General features: G+C 36.9%; 3 protein-coding genes across 3 annotated transcripts; 2 read left to right on the top strand and 1 right to left on the bottom strand.

The window, feature by feature from the left end:
- Positions 1 to 30: 30 nt before the first annotated feature.
- Positions 31 to 4,164, bottom strand: LOC137127959 (cell division cycle-associated protein 7-like). Its single transcript, XM_067505546.1, has 9 exons — positions 4,059 to 4,164; positions 3,862 to 3,975; positions 3,225 to 3,593; positions 1,976 to 2,071; positions 1,710 to 1,862; positions 1,437 to 1,580; positions 1,011 to 1,160; positions 367 to 503; positions 31 to 128 (listed from the first exon to the last, which is right to left on the bottom strand). Exons 1-9 carry the CDS (start codon positions 4,059 to 4,061, stop codon positions 92 to 94), a joined length of 1,203 nt encoding a protein of 400 aa, XP_067361647.1. The 5' UTR covers positions 4,062 to 4,164; the 3' UTR covers positions 31 to 91.
- Positions 4,165 to 5,508: 1,344 nt separating this feature from the next.
- Positions 5,509 to 12,206, top strand: LOC137127965 (anti-Muellerian hormone type-2 receptor-like). The gene is made up of 11 exons (XM_067505559.1): positions 5,509 to 5,545; positions 7,275 to 7,463; positions 7,933 to 8,097; positions 8,422 to 8,523; positions 9,392 to 9,498; positions 9,635 to 9,856; positions 10,508 to 10,622; positions 10,932 to 11,083; positions 11,232 to 11,388; positions 11,863 to 11,999; positions 12,090 to 12,206. The coding sequence occupies exons 1-11, from the start codon at positions 5,509 to 5,511 to the stop codon at positions 12,204 to 12,206; spliced, it is 1,500 nt and encodes a 499-aa protein (XP_067361660.1).
- A 1,183-nt stretch (positions 12,207 to 13,389) lies between these two features.
- On the top strand, positions 13,390 to 17,638 carry prr13 (proline rich 13). The gene is made up of 4 exons (XM_067503657.1): positions 13,390 to 13,540; positions 15,307 to 15,358; positions 15,465 to 15,904; positions 16,991 to 17,638. Exons 2-4 carry the CDS (start codon positions 15,343 to 15,345, stop codon positions 17,027 to 17,029), a joined length of 495 nt encoding a protein of 164 aa, XP_067359758.1. The 5' UTR covers positions 13,390 to 13,540; positions 15,307 to 15,342; the 3' UTR covers positions 17,030 to 17,638.
- The last annotated feature ends 208 nt before the right edge of the window (positions 17,639 to 17,846 follow it).

Raw genomic sequence — 17,846 nt, 5'->3', positions numbered from 1 at the left:
GCAAAACACAATGAGCAGCAATCCAAAAAATACTTTATTCATAATGCTTAGAATATAAAAACCACTGCACCCCCTAGTGATAAAATCACATCTATACAGCATCACTCTTGCTCAGTTTGTTTCTGAGGCTGAAAGAGAAACAAATTAGTTTTGTCAGGTTTCAACATGTTAGTAATATAGTCCAGTTTCATAAACCTTAGGTCAAATTCCTGACAAATTATGTTCACCAACACCAAAGAGCTTACTGCAACACCACAACCTGAGCCCATACGTGCTCTATGTAAAAACCCCTCATTCAATGTAAGAAACCAATAAACAGGAGAAAACATGTTTATAAAAATCAAAGCTTGAGGTACAGTACACCACCTGCTAAGGTAAGAGTGGACGTCAGAGAAGCCATGGTACTGAGCCAAGGGGAAAAGGATACCAGTTGGGCAGCGGCCCTCACGCTGGCGGCAAAAGCTACAATTGCAAATGCCACGACAAGGAGGACACTTCCACTCCTGAGAAAGATAACTTATGAAACAGTGGTATTAAAGAAAGACAAGCTACGTTTACACATGATTGTTCTTTCAAGTACTTCAAGCCCGAATACTTGAAGATGTTTGCCTTATTCATTTTTCACACGTCCAAAGGGATTTACGAGGTACATTTAAGCCATACTACAGAAGACTGAGGAGAAGCCATAGAGAATAAGTGCAACTTTCTACTTTACATAAGCTCTACAAGGTTAAAAGTAAGAAAGAGCATAGACAGACAAAACCTTTAGCAGCTGTGAAAAGCCTGTTTTCTCAGTAAGCTTTTTAAAATGTGTGATTAGGCTCCAATTTGAAAGCAATGTTTTCCGCCAGTTGACTTGATCTTGTCTTTTGGCAAAAAAAAATAAAATAGTTTTGATATTTCTGTGTGTGACTAATGTGCCAAAATTTGTTATTTCTGGTTAGTTTTTTCCTAGTTTTCTACTAAGCCCACAGGCAAAATTATCATGACTAAGTGGGTAAAACACTGACCGGATCAAGCAGCGCCTTCCTGACATCCTCTCCATATCTGTTTCTCAGGCACGGCCCACAGAACTGACCCTGAATGCCACGACAGTCCTCACTGCGGCAGCATGTCTTGGTGTCAACCGTTTTCTGACGACACTGGTGACATGTGGAGCCCTAAAAATACACAAATGCCAACAACTGATGGACAGGTCTTCATTTTTATATTTTGGACCATTTAATGTCATTATCTTTACATGCACCATCTGAAATATTCTGTTACACAGAGGTGAAGCCCAATTGTCAAACTTCAGTTAAAGACAGATTCCCACCTGTGGTGACAAAGTGACCTTAGTACTTTAAAACAAAGCTTTGTTCACAAATGTTTCAATTTATTGTATACATTTCATATTCTCACTGTAGAAGGACTGAGGGAAGGGTCTGTGAACTCACTGTTATTTTGTTGTAGACTTTATCAGTTAAGTTTTCTGCGACCAGCTGAAGCTCGTCCTCTGTGATATCCTCCACGGGACGGATATTATGAAGTTTGCACTGATTAGGCCGTGGGGTGGCACGGCGTTGCGGGGCTCTGTGTACCTGGAAAAAAATAAATAAATAAAAATAGAAAAAGCATGAACAGATTTATGTTCTCCCCAGAAATTTGAATATGACTGGTGAATAGTTATGAATGGTGAATTCATAACTACATTAAATAAAATAACCGACCTCCAGCAACTCCTCCTCCAAGCTGAGCTCAAGTTCTTCCTTCTTAAAAGCTGAAGAAGCCTCACATCCCCCCATTGAGCGAGTCTGTCTGCGGGGCATCTGCTCTGGGTTCCTCTTTACCTCTCCTCCAGCGACACGAGAGCGCGGTGGACGCTACAATTCATGTTAGATAAAGTCACTTAAATACACTGGCCCACAAAGAAAAACCCATCATTCATACATTTAGACAATCATCAACAATTGCCCATTGGTCATCTTCTACTCACAGAGCTTCTCTCTTTTGTCTTCTGATAGCATGCTTGTTTTTTTAGAAGCCCCGAACCTCCTGGCATTTTCTGCAAGTCTGCCATGAGCTGAGCCAACTGTTAAAGAGTGAAGAGAAAAATAGGACTGAATACGTACAGATGGTTACACCTTCAGCCAACTATTAAAACCAAGTCTACTGTATTTTTGCATTGCATTCAATATCACAGTGAATCTGTACAGTAGTCATGTTACAGGACACTCAGGGTTTGAAGCATGTGTCCAAAGTCTCTGCTAAAACACTGTATCTAGGCTTGACATCCATGACAACACAGTCACTGTACAGTTTTGGTTGGTGGCACTCCACAACAGTTTTTACATTTGGTATTATGTTTCGTCTGTCTTTTGATCTGCACTTACAAACATAGCTTTTCTTTCCGCTTGTTTGATGGCTTGCTGATGGACTAGGTAAAACTATATCTTTTCCCAGGAAAAACTGGTGGGCTTGTGCTAAAAATGCTGAAAGGAATTTGTGATTGATCAGTAGTAAAAGTCAACGTTGACTTATAATTCAAAATGTAGCAACGCATCTAATTTTCACAACAGTGTTTATATCCCTGCACTGGCTTTCAGTGGCTGCCTGCATCATTTTCAAAGCTCTGACTTACTGATAGTGTGGTTATCTCAACAGCACCAGCCTAACTGAACATCATCCTCCAGGTCTACAATCCTTGTTGTCTTAAGCTCCCTACATGCAAAAGATCGCGAGCAAAGCTCTTCAGCTCAGTGAGATAGTGGAATGAGCTACCAAACTCTACACAACCAGCCAGCAGCCCCACTTCTAATATTTAAAGCTTGAGGACAGAACTCTTCTGCCCCTTTCTATGCACCTAAATTTATTTTTTTCTGGTCTAGCACTTAGAATGAAACTAAAAAGGCATTTACTTTGTGCCACATTTGTATGTCACCTTTAAAAAAAAATGAATAAATGTGTTTTTTTCCCCTTTTGATCGTATTCTTGAAGCATGTGACTTTCTACTTCAACAAAAGGATCAACTGTGAACAAAAGGAGTAACCAGAGTAATAGATTGGTGTATGGGGTAACATGTAAGAGAATTTATAGTATGAGCAGTAATTTGGTTAGAAAACTTGTATATTTTTTCCAAAAGAACCCTGGGTATTTGAAGGGGCTACTTTCAGAGGAACCACAGCGTTATACAACATACAAATACTGCAGATTACTGTGTGTGGAGTTCTGGGTTTCTGCTTTACCATTGCTTTGTTGGCTTTGATGTTCTGCTCTCTCTTGACAAGGAAAGAATCCACCACATCTTCTGCTGAATCCGATCCAGGTTCTACAGGAGGAGACAGCCGAGTAACTGCTGTCTCCTCATCTTCAAATTTTACCTGTTTCTTCTGCTTTGCCTGACTAAGCTTTCCTGCCCTCTTAATCACTCTGTTTGCTGTCCTCTTTTCTTCAATTCCTGCATCTTCATCATCAGTGGATTGTTGGGCAGAAACAGCGGAGCGGAGAGCCACCCTCAGCTTGAAGGGTTGAGCAGCAGCAGCAGATTGTTTAGATGTGGTTTTCTGCTCCTTGGGGGAAAGATCAGGCTTGTCCTCATCTTCAGAATTTGAATTCTGATGGATATAAAAAGCAAAGATCGTTCACTTGGCTGGTTACAACTCTCAATGTTAAACCACAATTTTCACATGTTTTGATCTCATAAATCTAAATGTAAATAATGTAAACCATGATTTGGTTTGGATTTGAAAAGTGCATCTACAGGTCTTGAATTCTTTATGCCAGCAGCTATTATACCTAAAGCTGAGACTTTTGTTTCCCCGTTGGTATCTAACGCTGTTTGTGGAGTCGTGGAGCCCACAGCCGAAAAAAAATAAATCCCACCTTGTCGCTGAGTTCACTTTCAGAAAAGCCATAAAACGTGGAGTCATTGTCAGAGTCCTCCGCGAAAACATCGGCTAACTCCTTTGAGAGAGTGTGCATTCCCCAAACACCAGTCTGAAGAAAGATGCATCAACAAAATTAGTGAAAAACTGTTCTGACCTGTAGCTTAACGAATGTGTAAAACTGAGTTACTGTACCATTTTATTAGGGGATAGCACGGGTTGTAGATGACTTCTAGCTTGTAAAGTTTACGCGCAGGCACACGTGCCTAAGATTTCAGTCAAATTCAGATGCGCTTGATTTGTACTTAAGGGCAGCGTAAATCTACAGAACTGCCCTGGAATGATGTTTTATTTTTGATCTCCGCCCCCCGGAGGTTGTAGCGAAAGATCACACGTGCGGCCAGTTTTCTGATACATTCTGATTATTGTAGATTATTCGATTAAAGGGTGTGTCCCAGACAAGGTTTCCAAAATCTTAAACACTTAATTTGGGTTCAACAAGGCGAGTTTGAGAAAGAGAAAAAAGTGGGTTAAGGTTAATGGGTTAAAGGGATAAAACCCAGATTGACCTCTCGTGTATTAACATTACAGGACAGGTAAGCATGTTTAGCATGTTAGCATGCTAACAAAACACAAATTACAGCTGAAGCAGATCGGGATGTCAACATGTATTCACATAGTTAGTCACAAACTAAAGTGCACATGCAAAGTGTGATCAGGTGATGGCGCTATAATCAAGTCAGCGAACACCAAAGTCAGGAGTCATCCTTTGGGGTCCATGAATATACAGTACAAAACACATATGGCAATCCATCCAATATTACTTGAGATATTTCACTATGGAATGGTGCAATGGCCAATGGCAAAAAATTAAATGTATTCCATCATTTGAAGCTGCTCATGATTTGAGTTTTTCAAAGGTTTTTACTTCATGAATACAAATGAAGGCTTAGAATATGATACTTTTGAGATACCATGAGTATATTTATTACCGTAATTTCTAACATGCAATTTCTTCTTAGTGTAAATCATCAAACAGAAATTCCTTTTCTCATTTTATTCAAATGAAATGTATTCAAATAAAGTGCTTAGATAGATGTTTTCTGAAAGGCGGGGTCTTAATATACTAAAACAGCTGCAAAAAAAGACTCCACTTCAATCAGACAAAATTCCTAAACAGTGGGAGATTTTTTTTTTCTTTTTTGTCCTTTTGGCTTATCCCGTGAGTTCAGGGTCGCCACAGTGGATCATTGTCTGCATTTTGGCATAGTTTTTTTTTTTAACGCCGGATGCCCCTCCTGACACAACCCTCCCCAATTTCTACCAGGCTTGAACGGGCACTGCACTGCTGGGGATGGGAAAGGGCTGTTGGGGGTTCAGTGTTTTGCCCAGAGACACTTCGCCATATAGCTGGGACCGGGGATCGAACCACTGACCCTGTGGTCCATGGACAACTGCCTTACCAACTCAGCTGCAGATGAATTTGTCAATAAATGTTGTGTATTCTCACAGCCCATTGTTTGGCAGATGGTATGTGTAGTACACGCAGGTGTGTGGGAGGGATGCTGGGAAATGGTAAACTTTTTTCACATTCCCAGGACTGATAAAAACTCCCACCTGACTCCAGTCTAGGCTTAGAGTTAACATGAACCTGCAACTGTGGCGGCTGATTTTGACTGTGGGTGAGTGTAACCCATTTTAATGCTCTTTAGGTTTGTGTGTTTTTTCTTTCTTTTCTTTCCTTGGTTTTTTTACATGGATTTTGAATGATCACTAGATTATATTTCGTAGTTTGACAATATTTAGTAGAAGGATTACAGAAGCATTGTACTGTATAATGTAAAACTTAAGTAACAGCTCAGTTGGCATGTGCTTGCCACAACTCATAAACTCAATACATTTTATCACCTCACAAAACTCTATTGGATAGGAAATATTTTCATTTTAAGCAATTAAAAGCTTTTAGTAACTCATGCAAACCCTCTCTAATATGTTAACTATGCATATTTTACCTAGACAAATGATACCAGCATTATGTGCTGCAACAATTGCTTAAGGAAGTGTTAGGGAACACAGGGGGAGAAGAGATCATCTGAACAGCAATTCTGAATTTGGTGGATGTTTAAAAGTAGTTTGACTTCTTCTTGACATAAAAACACCCAGAACAAAATAAATCTACAGGAACACTTTATGTTGAGCTTAAGTTATTGTACAGTATGTGCAGTTTGGCCATTCAGCAAGTCTGGTTGTGACAGTTTAGTGGAAGTAAAGTTACTTGGCTGTGTAAACAAATGCAACAGATGTTTTGATATCATAGATTATTTTGACTCCTATAAACTATAAAAAGCATTTCCAAAAGGAAAACGCTCTGTGAATGCTTCAGTGCTGAAAGGATTTTCCAAGCAAAGTTGAAAGAAAAACTTAACTGTTTTTGCTGAGAGAGCTGAAATGTTTACTTTTGCTGAAAGCTGAATTGTAACTGAACTATTTAGTCAAACTTTAGCTTTCACTAAAATAGCTGAAATGAAAGATGAAATTTCACTGAAGAAAAGAAGAAAAAGAAGAAAAAAAGTTGATAAAATTTTGAAGCTAGAAGTCAGAGTGCGTCTGATAACACCCACTCTAGCTGGGTCAGCATTCTGCAATAGACACTAATAGAAAAGTAAAAAATTCACCAAAAAGTATCACACTTCAACTACGATGGTTAAAAAACTGTAAAAGATATTAAGATGTATGGAAGACTAATAGCTGAAGGTCTTGTGAGTTGCTAAAAGTTTGAATGGCCTCTCTGGGCTGAAGTGAAGTAGCTATAGCATCTCTCCAATTATTTGAATGAAAAAACAAATTGCTGAAAAAAGCTGAATTTTTTAAAGTTTAGGTTTGGATGGTCTCTCTAGGCTGAATTATGCCGGACTAGTTAAAGCTGAAAAAGGACAAAGCTAAAAAGCAGCTATAGAGTCTCTCCAATTATTTGAATGAAAAAACAAATTGCTGAAAAAAGCTGAATATTTTAAAAAGTATAAAGGATATTAAACAGCTGCACATGTCCTTAATGAGCTGAATGTTTTGAAGTTTGAACGGTGTTTCTAGCTGAAAGTAGGCCGAAGTAGTTAGACGCTAAAAAATATACGGAAAAAAAGAAGTCAGAATAATGATAAGAAGAATAATAATAAAGATTAGGATATCATTAGTGTGAATGCTCCAGCATGGTTTTGACAGTTGTTACTAATATTTAAGAGAAAAATAAGCAGCAATAGTAGACAATTAGCTTGAGAGTCCTCATTGCCAGCATTGTAAGCAACCAGCAACACAGACATTATTGAACCCAGTTCACCGTAAAGAAACATGCAGAGATTTTTTTCTCAAATAACCTACATCTACAGTCTGTTTGTCCTTTCTTTCTCTTTCCAGAATGCATCTTTGTATGTATCTACAGCCAGACTTTACCTAAGAGACGGTGTGCGTTCAAAGTGACAGCGCAGAACAACAAGTACACAACAGCTGGGAAGGTGAATGAGTCTGTGCAGGTCTGTGAAAACACCCAGTGCTGTGTGAGTTATTACGTGGTCATCAATGGTCAGCCGAAGGTTGACGTTCTCGGTAAGAAACTATGAAAGCTAAGCTAAGCTGGTCAAATGCTGATTGTTGTAGTATTATGAAGGGTCACAACCATTTTTGTATTTCGTATTATATCAACCGTTTAAAATCTAGGGCATCTGGTTTCCTTCCACAATCCAAACACATGCATGTGAGGATAATTGGTGACTAAGCTGGTCTAAATGTGAGCTTGAATGGTTTTCTGTCTCTGTATTGTCTGTCTGTGTATGACTGGCAACCTGTCCAGGTTGTAACCTGCCTCTCCCTCAATGACACCTAGGATGGGCTAAGGATAAGCAGTTACAGATATTGAATTAAATGATCCTAGCAACATTTACTTTTGTAGTAATAGTTGTAGTTACTTCTAATACTGTAAATGTAATAAATAGCCTTTGGTATGCAGGCTTAGTATAGTTTTTATACTGTATGTTTCTTTATGTATTCTATTATGTTTCTCATTTTTCTGTTGCAGCTTGTGATATAGTTGAAAAGTCTTGTCCCGATGCAACCTGCAAGGCAGAAACACGCTTTAATGGTCGCCTCATTAAATGCGTGTGCAACACAGACCTCTGCAACAGGAACATCTCTTGGACCACAGGATCCGAACAGCTTCAACTCACCTACTCTAACTCTAAGGGTATGGCAATCAACAAATCTCACCTGCAACCCATATAGTAAAAAAAAAAAAACACTATCCTTACACCTCTACCCATGCTTCAAACATTACCAAGGTTCATTCTTCTTTAATTTGAAAATCTAACACTCACAGTTTTAATCTGTAAATGATTTATGTCGAGCTAGTTTTCTTTTCTTCTTAACAAGCCAACGTTTATTCACTAAATACAGATAAAGACCTTAACTGCTCTAATTATTCTTGAAAACGAAATTACAAATGAATGTAGCTTTTTATTTAATTGAAAAAAAAATCAATTATGTTTTTTTTCTTTGTTTGTGTTCTTAGATGAAGTATTGGAAGCCACTGTCATAATTCTTCCTGGACTGTTCCTCATCCTGTTCTTTATGTGTGTTGCTGTTAAGTCAAAAAGACTCATTTTAGAGCCAAGTAAGGTTTTTTTTTTTTTTTTATATATTCAAAATCATCACAACATCAAAGCAATAAAAGAAGATAATTTAATCGCTGATAATATGATAATTATATTGTATATGTATTGTATATGATAATAATTATTTGCTAAAGTAACGTTCCAGTAAAAGATAGTTGGAAATTTTTGCCATAATCATTCTATATTTATTCTTTAAATTTGTTAGTAACAAAGAAATTTACCAATGTAGTTGTAAAAATCTAAGAATATCTCCAATTAAACAGAAAAAACAACAACAAAATAATAAAAAAATAATTATGACAACTTTATTTCTTCCATAAGCCCAGGTGTAACACACAGAGAAGGATTACTGTATGTTGTCCTGATCCCCAGATTATGAATACATCCTGCTACCAGCATACTGCTGATCCTATAGGTAAAGTTGGAGTTATAGTATAGTATAGTATAGTATAGCTCCTGAATAATCAGTCCTGCTTAGGACTGGATTCAGAAAAGACAGGCTGCATAAAAGTTAGATAATGTTGTTTTGTATCAAAAACCTTCTCTAATCCCCATTGGATTGCAGACAAACATTCTTTAGTCATGTTTATACCTTTTCTAAACTCAGATTCACTTCTCATGATGTCTCTGTTTGATCTTGGGACTGCTGCATTATCTCTTCTGGTGGCCTGACCTTGGTGTTTATCTCCCTTAGAATACTCCCCTTTACACGTGTCTTTTCTTTGTTACTCCTCCATCAAATTTTTGTGTCTTTTCCATTATTATTGTGGCATACTACTTTGAATTGTGACTAGGTTTTCACAGTGACTTTATTTTAGTTTCACATCACCCTCACTGATTTTGTGTTTATTACATTAATTATTGTAGAGCACAATTTACTGTCCTGCCCTGTTGATGACAATGTCCAACCACTGTGTTCCTGCCAAACAACAGGGACCGCTGAGATTGAAATTGATGACATCAAACTACAGCAAGTAAGACTGGCAATTAGAGCGTTTTATATCGAATAATCTACAGCATGTAAAATATTAGTATATCATACAGTTAGGTGTTACATTTTACCCTGCTAATATTGTTGCTGTTGCTGTATCTTTATGATATATTTTTCAGATTTTACACCGTGGGCATTTTGCAACTGTTTGGCAGGGAGAATACCAGGGATCCATAGTGGCTGTGAAAGTTTTCCCTGCAGAATGGAAGCATATATTTACTGCAGAGAAAGAGGTTTATGAGCTGCCACTGATGAAGCATGCTGGGATTGTCAACTTCCTGGGGACTGGGAAGGAACCAGATTGTAGCAGTTGGCTTATTGTCCTGCAACTTGCTGAATATGTAAGTGGAAGTCATTCATTGCCAGGAATTCAAATGTGTTTTTACCTATGTTCTAAGAGATCACAGGAATATAAGAGAGGGACAGAAAACAAAGAATTTGCAAAAGTATTTATTTCTTACAAGATCTTGTTTACTCAATTGTGAAATTTAAACATTTCTTAATGCTCATTATTTTTCAATTTCAACTATGAAAGGAAAACAAAGAAGCTGAAATTAGCATTGCAATATTTCACTTTAAAAGCATTTTTTTCTTAAACAAAGTTTCTTGAAACCCCTTAAACCATTAAACATAAGTTATATTTGTGTGTCCAGGTTTTAAAAAAATTTTGCTTAGATTAGGTTGATAATTCTAACAATTCGTGTCAATTCACAACTGCAGAACTTTAACTAGTGACATTCAAACACAAACATCGAAGTCAAATAATTATGACCTTAAAGTCACTAATGAGTATTGTAACTTCATCCCTCTGATGTTCCTAATTTTATTTTCTCTTCGGGATAGTTAGCATTAACTGTGCATACTCTAAGCACATACCTGATTTTAAGTCTAGAACCTGACTAATCACCCAGTCTATCCTAACGTAATGGCAGTGTGACGAACCTTTTATTGTTCATGTTGTCAGACATGAGTAATTGTCTCTTTGATTTTAGGGTTCTCTCCATTCCTATTTGTGTAAACACACCACCAACTGGACGTTGTCACTGAAGTTTTGCCAGTCTTTATCAGAGGGACTTTCCTTTCTTCACTCTGACCTTCACAAATACGGTATTGGCCAGAATGTTACTGAGGAAAAATATGTGTGTCTCTGCATGTACACGTTTTAGCTTTCCTTTACACAGTAGAAAGTATAAGTGAACTTCTCGTCAGAATATTGGCATATTGCATCTAAAAAGTAGAATTAACTAATCATTTATATTTAAATATACACTTTTTCAAATAAACTTTAATACTTTAAGTACAGTTTTCATTTTTAGGTGGGTTTTAGTAAAAAAAAGCAGAAGTCTTCACAAAAACAGCTGATATATTATAGGTGTTCACATTTAGAATTGCAATTACTCATATCTTTTGTTGCAGATGTGCATAAACCTTCTGTGGCTCACAGGCACCTCAGCAGCTCCAATGTGCTTGTGAGAGCAGATGATAGCTGTGTCCTGTGTGATTTTGGATGCTCCACCATCCTGCGTTCCTGTTCAGGACAATGGCTGAGCCCAATGACAAGCGTGGAGGTCAGATGCAGTTTAAACCATTATTGTGAATTCACAGCATAGTAAAATAATATAAAAGGAACTGTGAGCTTACCAGAAAAATACTCATATTTGCTGAGAATAAATTATAAAATGTTGTGTTGTAGTTCACATCCCTGTTTATCTCTAGGGTCATACTCAGATGGGCACACTGCGCTACATGTCCCCTGAGATCCTGGAAGGCTCTGTAAACCTAAGTAGCAGTTCATGTCTCATGCAGGGCGACATCTATTCTTTGGGACTGCTACTGTGGGAGATCTGGATGCGCTGCTCTGATTTATTTGAAGGTACACTTTTTTGCAAGGGATCAATATATAGACAGATATACAGTATAGTGTAACTAATCCCTGTAAAAATAATAAGCTCAGGTGAGAGCAGTCTGTCCTAGTTATGTAAGGGCTCACTAACAGAGGTGGCCCTTTTTCTCTAGTGTCTTTTGTGCTTCAATAAAGATAGTCTACTGCTTAACTGTAAGGTTGTGGATGGGGTGTCAGACATTGTCTATCAACTGCTATAAAGTCTGAGGCAGCCTGGATAATCATAGAAAGTATCAGTACTTTAGATGAAATTGGATCTTGTGATCCACATAATTTTGTGAAGAAACACTAAAGAACCCACATATGAATAAGAATAACATCAATCACTATAATCACATTTTTATCATTTCTCTTTTTAACTTTCTTTGAATTTATTAAAGCAACAGTATATATGAAATGCTACTCAATGGATATCACAATTTGCACAAATGTCTCCATCTGCAGGCGGCATTGTTCCTCCACATCTTCTGCCTTATGAATCTGAGCTGGGAGCTGATCCAATGTTGAAAGATCTCCTCCAGTTTGTATTTCAAATGCAAAAGAGACCATCCATACCTGAACATTGGGCGTTGCTACCACAGGTATTTTTACATGGGTGCTTCATGGACATGTTATTTTGTGTTGGCTAGGGAGCAATATTGTGCTGAATTTGTGAATGTACTGACTTTCAGGGATCAGCACTGCAGGAGCTCCTGACAGATTGTTGGGACTGGGACCCTGATGCCCGACTGACAACTCAGTGTGTTTTGGAGAGATTAGCCTCTCTTCAGCCTTGTTATTCTCCATGAATTTTTTTCAGTTTGACTTGACATTTTCTGCATTCAAGCATTTACACAGTTTTTTTTTAATATATTTACATTGTGTTGAACTGTGAAGATCTGTAGGTTACTTGTTCCCATTACAGTCTGTCTTTCCATTTAATGCTTAAAATGTTGTTTTAAAAATGTAAAAAAAATGTAAATGCTGGATTAAAAATGTAATCCATTAGCATTATAGAAAACTTGAAAAGCATGTCCATAATGCCATAATGCAACAAATTGTGGGAATACAAATGAAACCACATTTTCAGCAATATTATTGATTTTTTATTGTCCCCCTAAACTTTTGTATCTGTGGTATATGATTTTAGTTTAGTGTTTAAATGAGATTCTTACTTAAACATAAAACCCACAAACTGTATGTTATAGTTGTTTTTGTATCAGATATTTTGATTTGTCCCAGCAGAAAAACTACAGGTGAATCTAATACTGTCAAACAATGGCTGGTTACATTTAAATACTCTCCTAAAGCAAGATTGAGCTGTCATGCACAGTTGCCCTTTTTTCATGTCACACCGAGAAAGGCAGGTGTAAATAATAAATTAATGATCCATTGAGCTGACTCAGTTTCAGGCACTTGATCTTGTTCATCCTGACTTACTCCCACTTTGTGGTGGTTCACCTGGACACCTGGAGTCATTGTTAGTAATATTAGTATCACCTTTTCTTTTTCTTTTTTACACGCACCCTTGCCAATTATAAAAAATGCATATAGCACATCTGCGTCTTAGTTATTGCTGTTATTGCAGTCTTGTTCATGTCATGGCGTGTTGTTTGCTGTATTGCTATTGATGTATAAAAGTGTATTGAAAATATTGCACTTGATTGGTTAGCTTATGTAGCTGAGCCCTCGCAAAAAAAGTTTGGATTCCTTGTTAAAAAATTATTTAAAATACTGTTGCATACTAAAAGTGTTTATGTAACCATAATATTATGGATGCAGAGGTGCCTATGAAGTATGCATAGGCGATAATAAGACAGCACCTTATTGTGTGTCTTATGGATATGTATAATATGTGAGTGCGTCATTGAACAACCCCCTGACTTCTCCGTTTTAAAATAGTCAGGAGTAAACAACTGTTCCATTAGCACATGAATTCCACTGTTTGTACCATAAAGCAGCAGGCCAGCTTGCCACGCACGGTCTCGTGGACTTTTGCCACTGCGTAAAGTGCGTAGCCTCTAATACCGGGCGTGGCTTCTTGCTGCATTTCTACTCCTTCCGTGCAGCCCAATGCGGAAGAGAAACTCGGAGTGAACTGGGTGAATTCCTGACAAACTTCACCAGATCAGAAGATCATAAGGTACGTCTATAAAATATTGCAGTTTGCAGACTTTGTTTATAAATGGTGTGTATAGAACAAAAAAACAAAAACAAAACAAACCCCGAAACTACTACAGTCTGATGGGCTAGAGCCTTTTTTTGTTGTCGTTGTTGCCATTTCTGTCATGTCCATTAAACTCCCCACCTGTAATGTCACCTTAAATGGAGGAAGCCCTGTGACATCATGGTGTTTATAGAGAGATTAGACAACAATTTCGTAGTCCTTTGATATTTTTACATTTGATAAGTTAATTTTAGTAATGTGTTTGAAAATGATCAAAAAATCCTAATAAAGGGAAGGTGGCAGGAATATACAACCTTTATTAAGCAGAAGTGCAAGTATTTGTCTGAAATAGTACTTCACTGCTACTTTACATTCTTTGACATGCTCTAAAATGTACTTTAAGCATAAGCAGATTTCTCCGGGCTTCAATCCAACATAGTTACAGATTTTAAAAAATGTACTTGAAATAGTTTCGTGTGTGCTTCAGATGTTACAAACCAGAGAAACATTTGGTTTTTAAAAGGACGAAATCTATTGGTAACTCAGTTCGTCGAACCTGTGCTGTAAACTCTGCACTAACTGTAGATTAACCTAACTTACTAATGTGTAATGTTGTCATTCAGCACAATTTCCAGTTGTCCAAGTAGTCAGATCTTTATATAACTAGACTCTAATATAAAATACTGTGGTAAAAGTACACAAAGTCAATAAACAAGTGAAGTTGCAAGTATTTGCCTAAAAAATAAAAATAATGTTGATAAAATAAATGTCAAAGTCTTGTCCAGATTTATTCAACAAACTCAGAAAGGTCAAAATTGTGTTTTCTTTATGGTACCAATGTTTTCTATTTAATGAAAACTAAGGGCCAAATTTACCTAACAACTCGGTATAGAACAAAATTTGCACAACTAATAATGTTCGAGTTTCATCTGAAATAAATAGCTAGTTACTAAAGTAAATTGAATGTAATCTTAAGCAAAAGTACAAAGAAAAGGTTGCCTGTACCTATTCAGCAAAACAGTCCTTTTCACTTTAATATTACTGATGCAACATTATGTAAGCAGCATGTTAAAGGATTGGGCTGGAGATTTTTATTATTGTTAACAAATCCCATCTAGAGGCTAAAATCAACAATGAACTGTGTCTGTTAACTATGAGCCTAGTACGTGATTTAGATAAATTTAGCAACAAAAACACATGAGTCACACTGTTACACTAGATGACTTGCTTGTTCCATATGAAAAATATGGGTACTGCAGTTTATCTATAAACATTTCCATGGGCTAATAATACCTATCACTTTCACAGTCTCCCCAGATATTTGTGCATGCTTACAAAACTTGAACCAAAAACCTAAATTGCAGATTACACACTGGATGTTTCAAAAGTAGGGATACACATACTAGACATACTAGACAAAACATACTGTGGAAGAATCTTGTTTTACATAATATAGTGCATATCAGCTATTAACTTTATTGGTACCACATTCTATAGTTACTGCATTTGTCACATTCTGTCAACAACCAAATGCAATAATTCACAATTATTGCATTTATATAGCATTATTAATGCATTATTTAAAAAAACTGTATGGTGACTTTGGGTTTCAACAAATTGCTACAACTAAATAATACATTTTATGATAACATACAGTGTAGTTACAGCCCTAATAAAGGTTGCAAGATATTTTTACACAAGTAAATGTTAATTTTAATGTTTTTCTCTCATTTTTTGCCAAGGTACACAGTCTTGGACTTGTCAGGTCAAACATAATAATGTGGCCCAATCAAGGTGGGATATCATGCATGACCACAACACACTGATGATATTTTTTAACTCATTTCATAATCTAGTTTGTTTTTTAAATATGTGTAATATGTGCTTTTGTGTGTATCAGGTCCTCCTCCTCCAATGGGCCCTCCAAACCCTGCCTACCCTCCAGGCAGCAACCCTGCATATCCAGTTGTGGCTCCTCCAGGAGCATTCCCCCAGCCTCCAAATCCAGCGTTCCCACCTGGCCATTACCCAGCCGATATGAACCCGGCCATGGTACCACATGCTCCTTATGGACCTCCAGGACCTCACACTTATCCCGTGGTTCCAGGTGGATTTCCAGGAGCCCCACCTCCAGGTGCTTACCCAGGTCCCTACCCCCACTCTCCAAATGCAGGCCACTATAAAGGCCACCACAAGGATAAACATCATGGCGCCCTGCCTGGAGTATTAGCTGGAGGATTGGCAGGAGTAGGAATGGGGGTGGTTGGCCACAAAGCAAACAAGAAGATGAAGAAGAAGATGAAGAAAGCACATAAGCATGGGCACCACAAACATGGCAAGGTGAGACTGGGTTTAATGTTACACCATGTATTAGCTGTTTAAACTGGCTCCTCCTGCTGGTAAAATATTATTGCCAATTGTAGATTAAAAAAAAGTAGTACTTCAACCTTTATACGCCCCTCTGAGCCCGGCCTTCAAAGATTACTTCAGTCAGTAATGCAAACACACAATCACCAGACAATGTGAATCCAGCCATGACTCACTGAGTGCAAAGTGTAGCTCAGAAAGATTTACAGCACAGTTGAGAATCAACATGGTTCAAGATGGAAGAAGGGTACTGTAAATTTTTATGATTTAAGACAAATTATATTGCCATGGAACATCAAAACTAACTGGCCACTAGATTGTATCAAGAAACATGATTATGACTTGTACGAGCATGAATAGAACAATTTATCTTAAATAGAACAGCTGGATATGGTACCATTTTACTTTTTTATTATTATGCTATTTTACTTTTTTAATATACCTTTTTATTACTTTTTAACAATTGCAATAAATTATTGCAATAGATTATTTTAAGTATTGATTATGCTACCAAATCCTTCTCGGTACTGCCCATTACCGGTTGCTGCAGCTGTTAAGCTGAGTTAACTACTACATAATATCTATAAAAGCAAAAAATGTATTTGGTTTAATTCAAGGCAGCAGTTAAATTTTCAGCATGGTTGTTGTGAGGACAATGAGTAAGACAAATGAATGCAATGTGTTGTAGTGAATCTAGCAATGCATGCTAAATTTACTTATTTCAGGAAGAAAAGAGCTCAGAACAAAAATATTTCAGTGGGAATTATATAGGGCAATACAAGCTAAATGAAAATATACAACTATTGTTACCTTTCAGCCTTCAACACCTAATTTTGACTGTAGGTGTCAGTGATCTATGACAATAGATTTGTACTAGAAAATAGATGATGATACCATTCCTTCCACTTAATCTTAAAGTTGACCCTCTCAACTTTTTAAAAAAGGGAAGGTTATTGACAAACCTCAATGAAGATTTTTATTTGCATGTCTTTAATGAAATTTTTCCTTTAAAGTAAATTAGAATGGTCACAAATATAATCTTCCTTCTTCTCTCAACAGTCCAGCAGTAGTAGCAGCAGCAGCAGTGACTCAGACTGAGGCCAAGACACAACTATGACAAAAATGACAAATTGCAAAAGAGCAACCTGACTGACCATTATAACATAAAATCAATGCATATCAATTTAAACAGAATTTCTAGAAAGTTAATTATTCTATCATATCTAGTTCATAACACTAAGAAATGTACGAATAACCTGTGAGGATATACATTGCATTAATCTGTCTCTGTGTTTCACCATGTCATAAATTTCAATTTCAGTTTGGTTTTCTGTATTTCTGTCAGATGTCCTTAGGCTAAGGTTTCTGTACAGTTGCTTAGTCATTTGATTTTTTTTGGAGATAATCTAAAACTGGGTAAAACTAACATTGCAACTTATTTAAAAGAAATGGTGTTGTCTTTTTTTCTTAGGAAGCCTTATACTACAGTTGATGTTGATACAGATACTGGGTTTCTTTACTGAGATCTAATTTGTTTCCTAATTGTATATTCAATACTGTACATGAGTGCAGATTCCAAATTTCTTTGTATTTGCACTGTGTAATTATGTATATTTAATCCTGTTCAGTGAAACGATGCTAATCAAGTGAAGGATGTGTTTGTCATCCCAAAAAATGGTAATAAACTACAAACTAAGTTGCAATACACTTTATGTCCACTAGTGTCCTTATAAATACAAATAATTTTATTAAAGTTTGTGAACATGACAATATAGAAGCTACAGTAACGCGAACTCGTGTTTGATTTATTTTATTTAAATATGTGTAAAAGAAGTGAGCCATATTCCCAATTAGGAACTTTCTGATTTGACTTTTCAAATGAATACAACAATGTTACTATTGTGCGCAATAACTT

The sequence above is a fragment of the Channa argus genome, chromosome 5 (genome assembly GCF_033026475.1).
Source record: "Channa argus isolate prfri chromosome 5, Channa argus male v1.0, whole genome shotgun sequence".
NCBI classification, from domain to species: Eukaryota; Metazoa; Chordata; class Actinopteri; order Anabantiformes; family Channidae; genus Channa; species Channa argus.
Note: the sequence above shows the minus strand (reverse complement) of the source record. Positions and strands in the feature narration are given on the sequence as shown.

Coding starts and splice junctions, on each gene's coding strand:
- LOC137127959 (XM_067505546.1), bottom strand. Junction 504..1,010: donor GGAAGGCGCTGCTTGATCCG/GTCAGTGTTTTA, acceptor TATCTTTCTCAG/GAGTGGAAGTGTCCTCCTTG. Junction 129..366: donor GTCCACTCTTACCTTAGCAG/GTGGTGTACTGT, acceptor TTTCTCTTTCAG/CCTCAGAAACAAACTGAGCA.
- LOC137127965 (XM_067505559.1), top strand. CDS start 5,509: ATGAACCTGCAACTGTGGCGGCTGATTTTGACTGTGG. Junction 7,464..7,932: donor GCCGAAGGTTGACGTTCTCG/GTAAGAAACTAT, acceptor TTTCTGTTGCAG/CTTGTGATATAGTTGAAAAG. Junction 9,857..10,507: donor TCCTGCAACTTGCTGAATAT/GTAAGTGGAAGT, acceptor CTTTGATTTTAG/GGTTCTCTCCATTCCTATTT.
- prr13 (XM_067503657.1), top strand. Junction 15,905..16,990: donor GGCACCACAAACATGGCAAG/GTGAGACTGGGT, acceptor TTCTCTCAACAG/TCCAGCAGTAGTAGCAGCAG.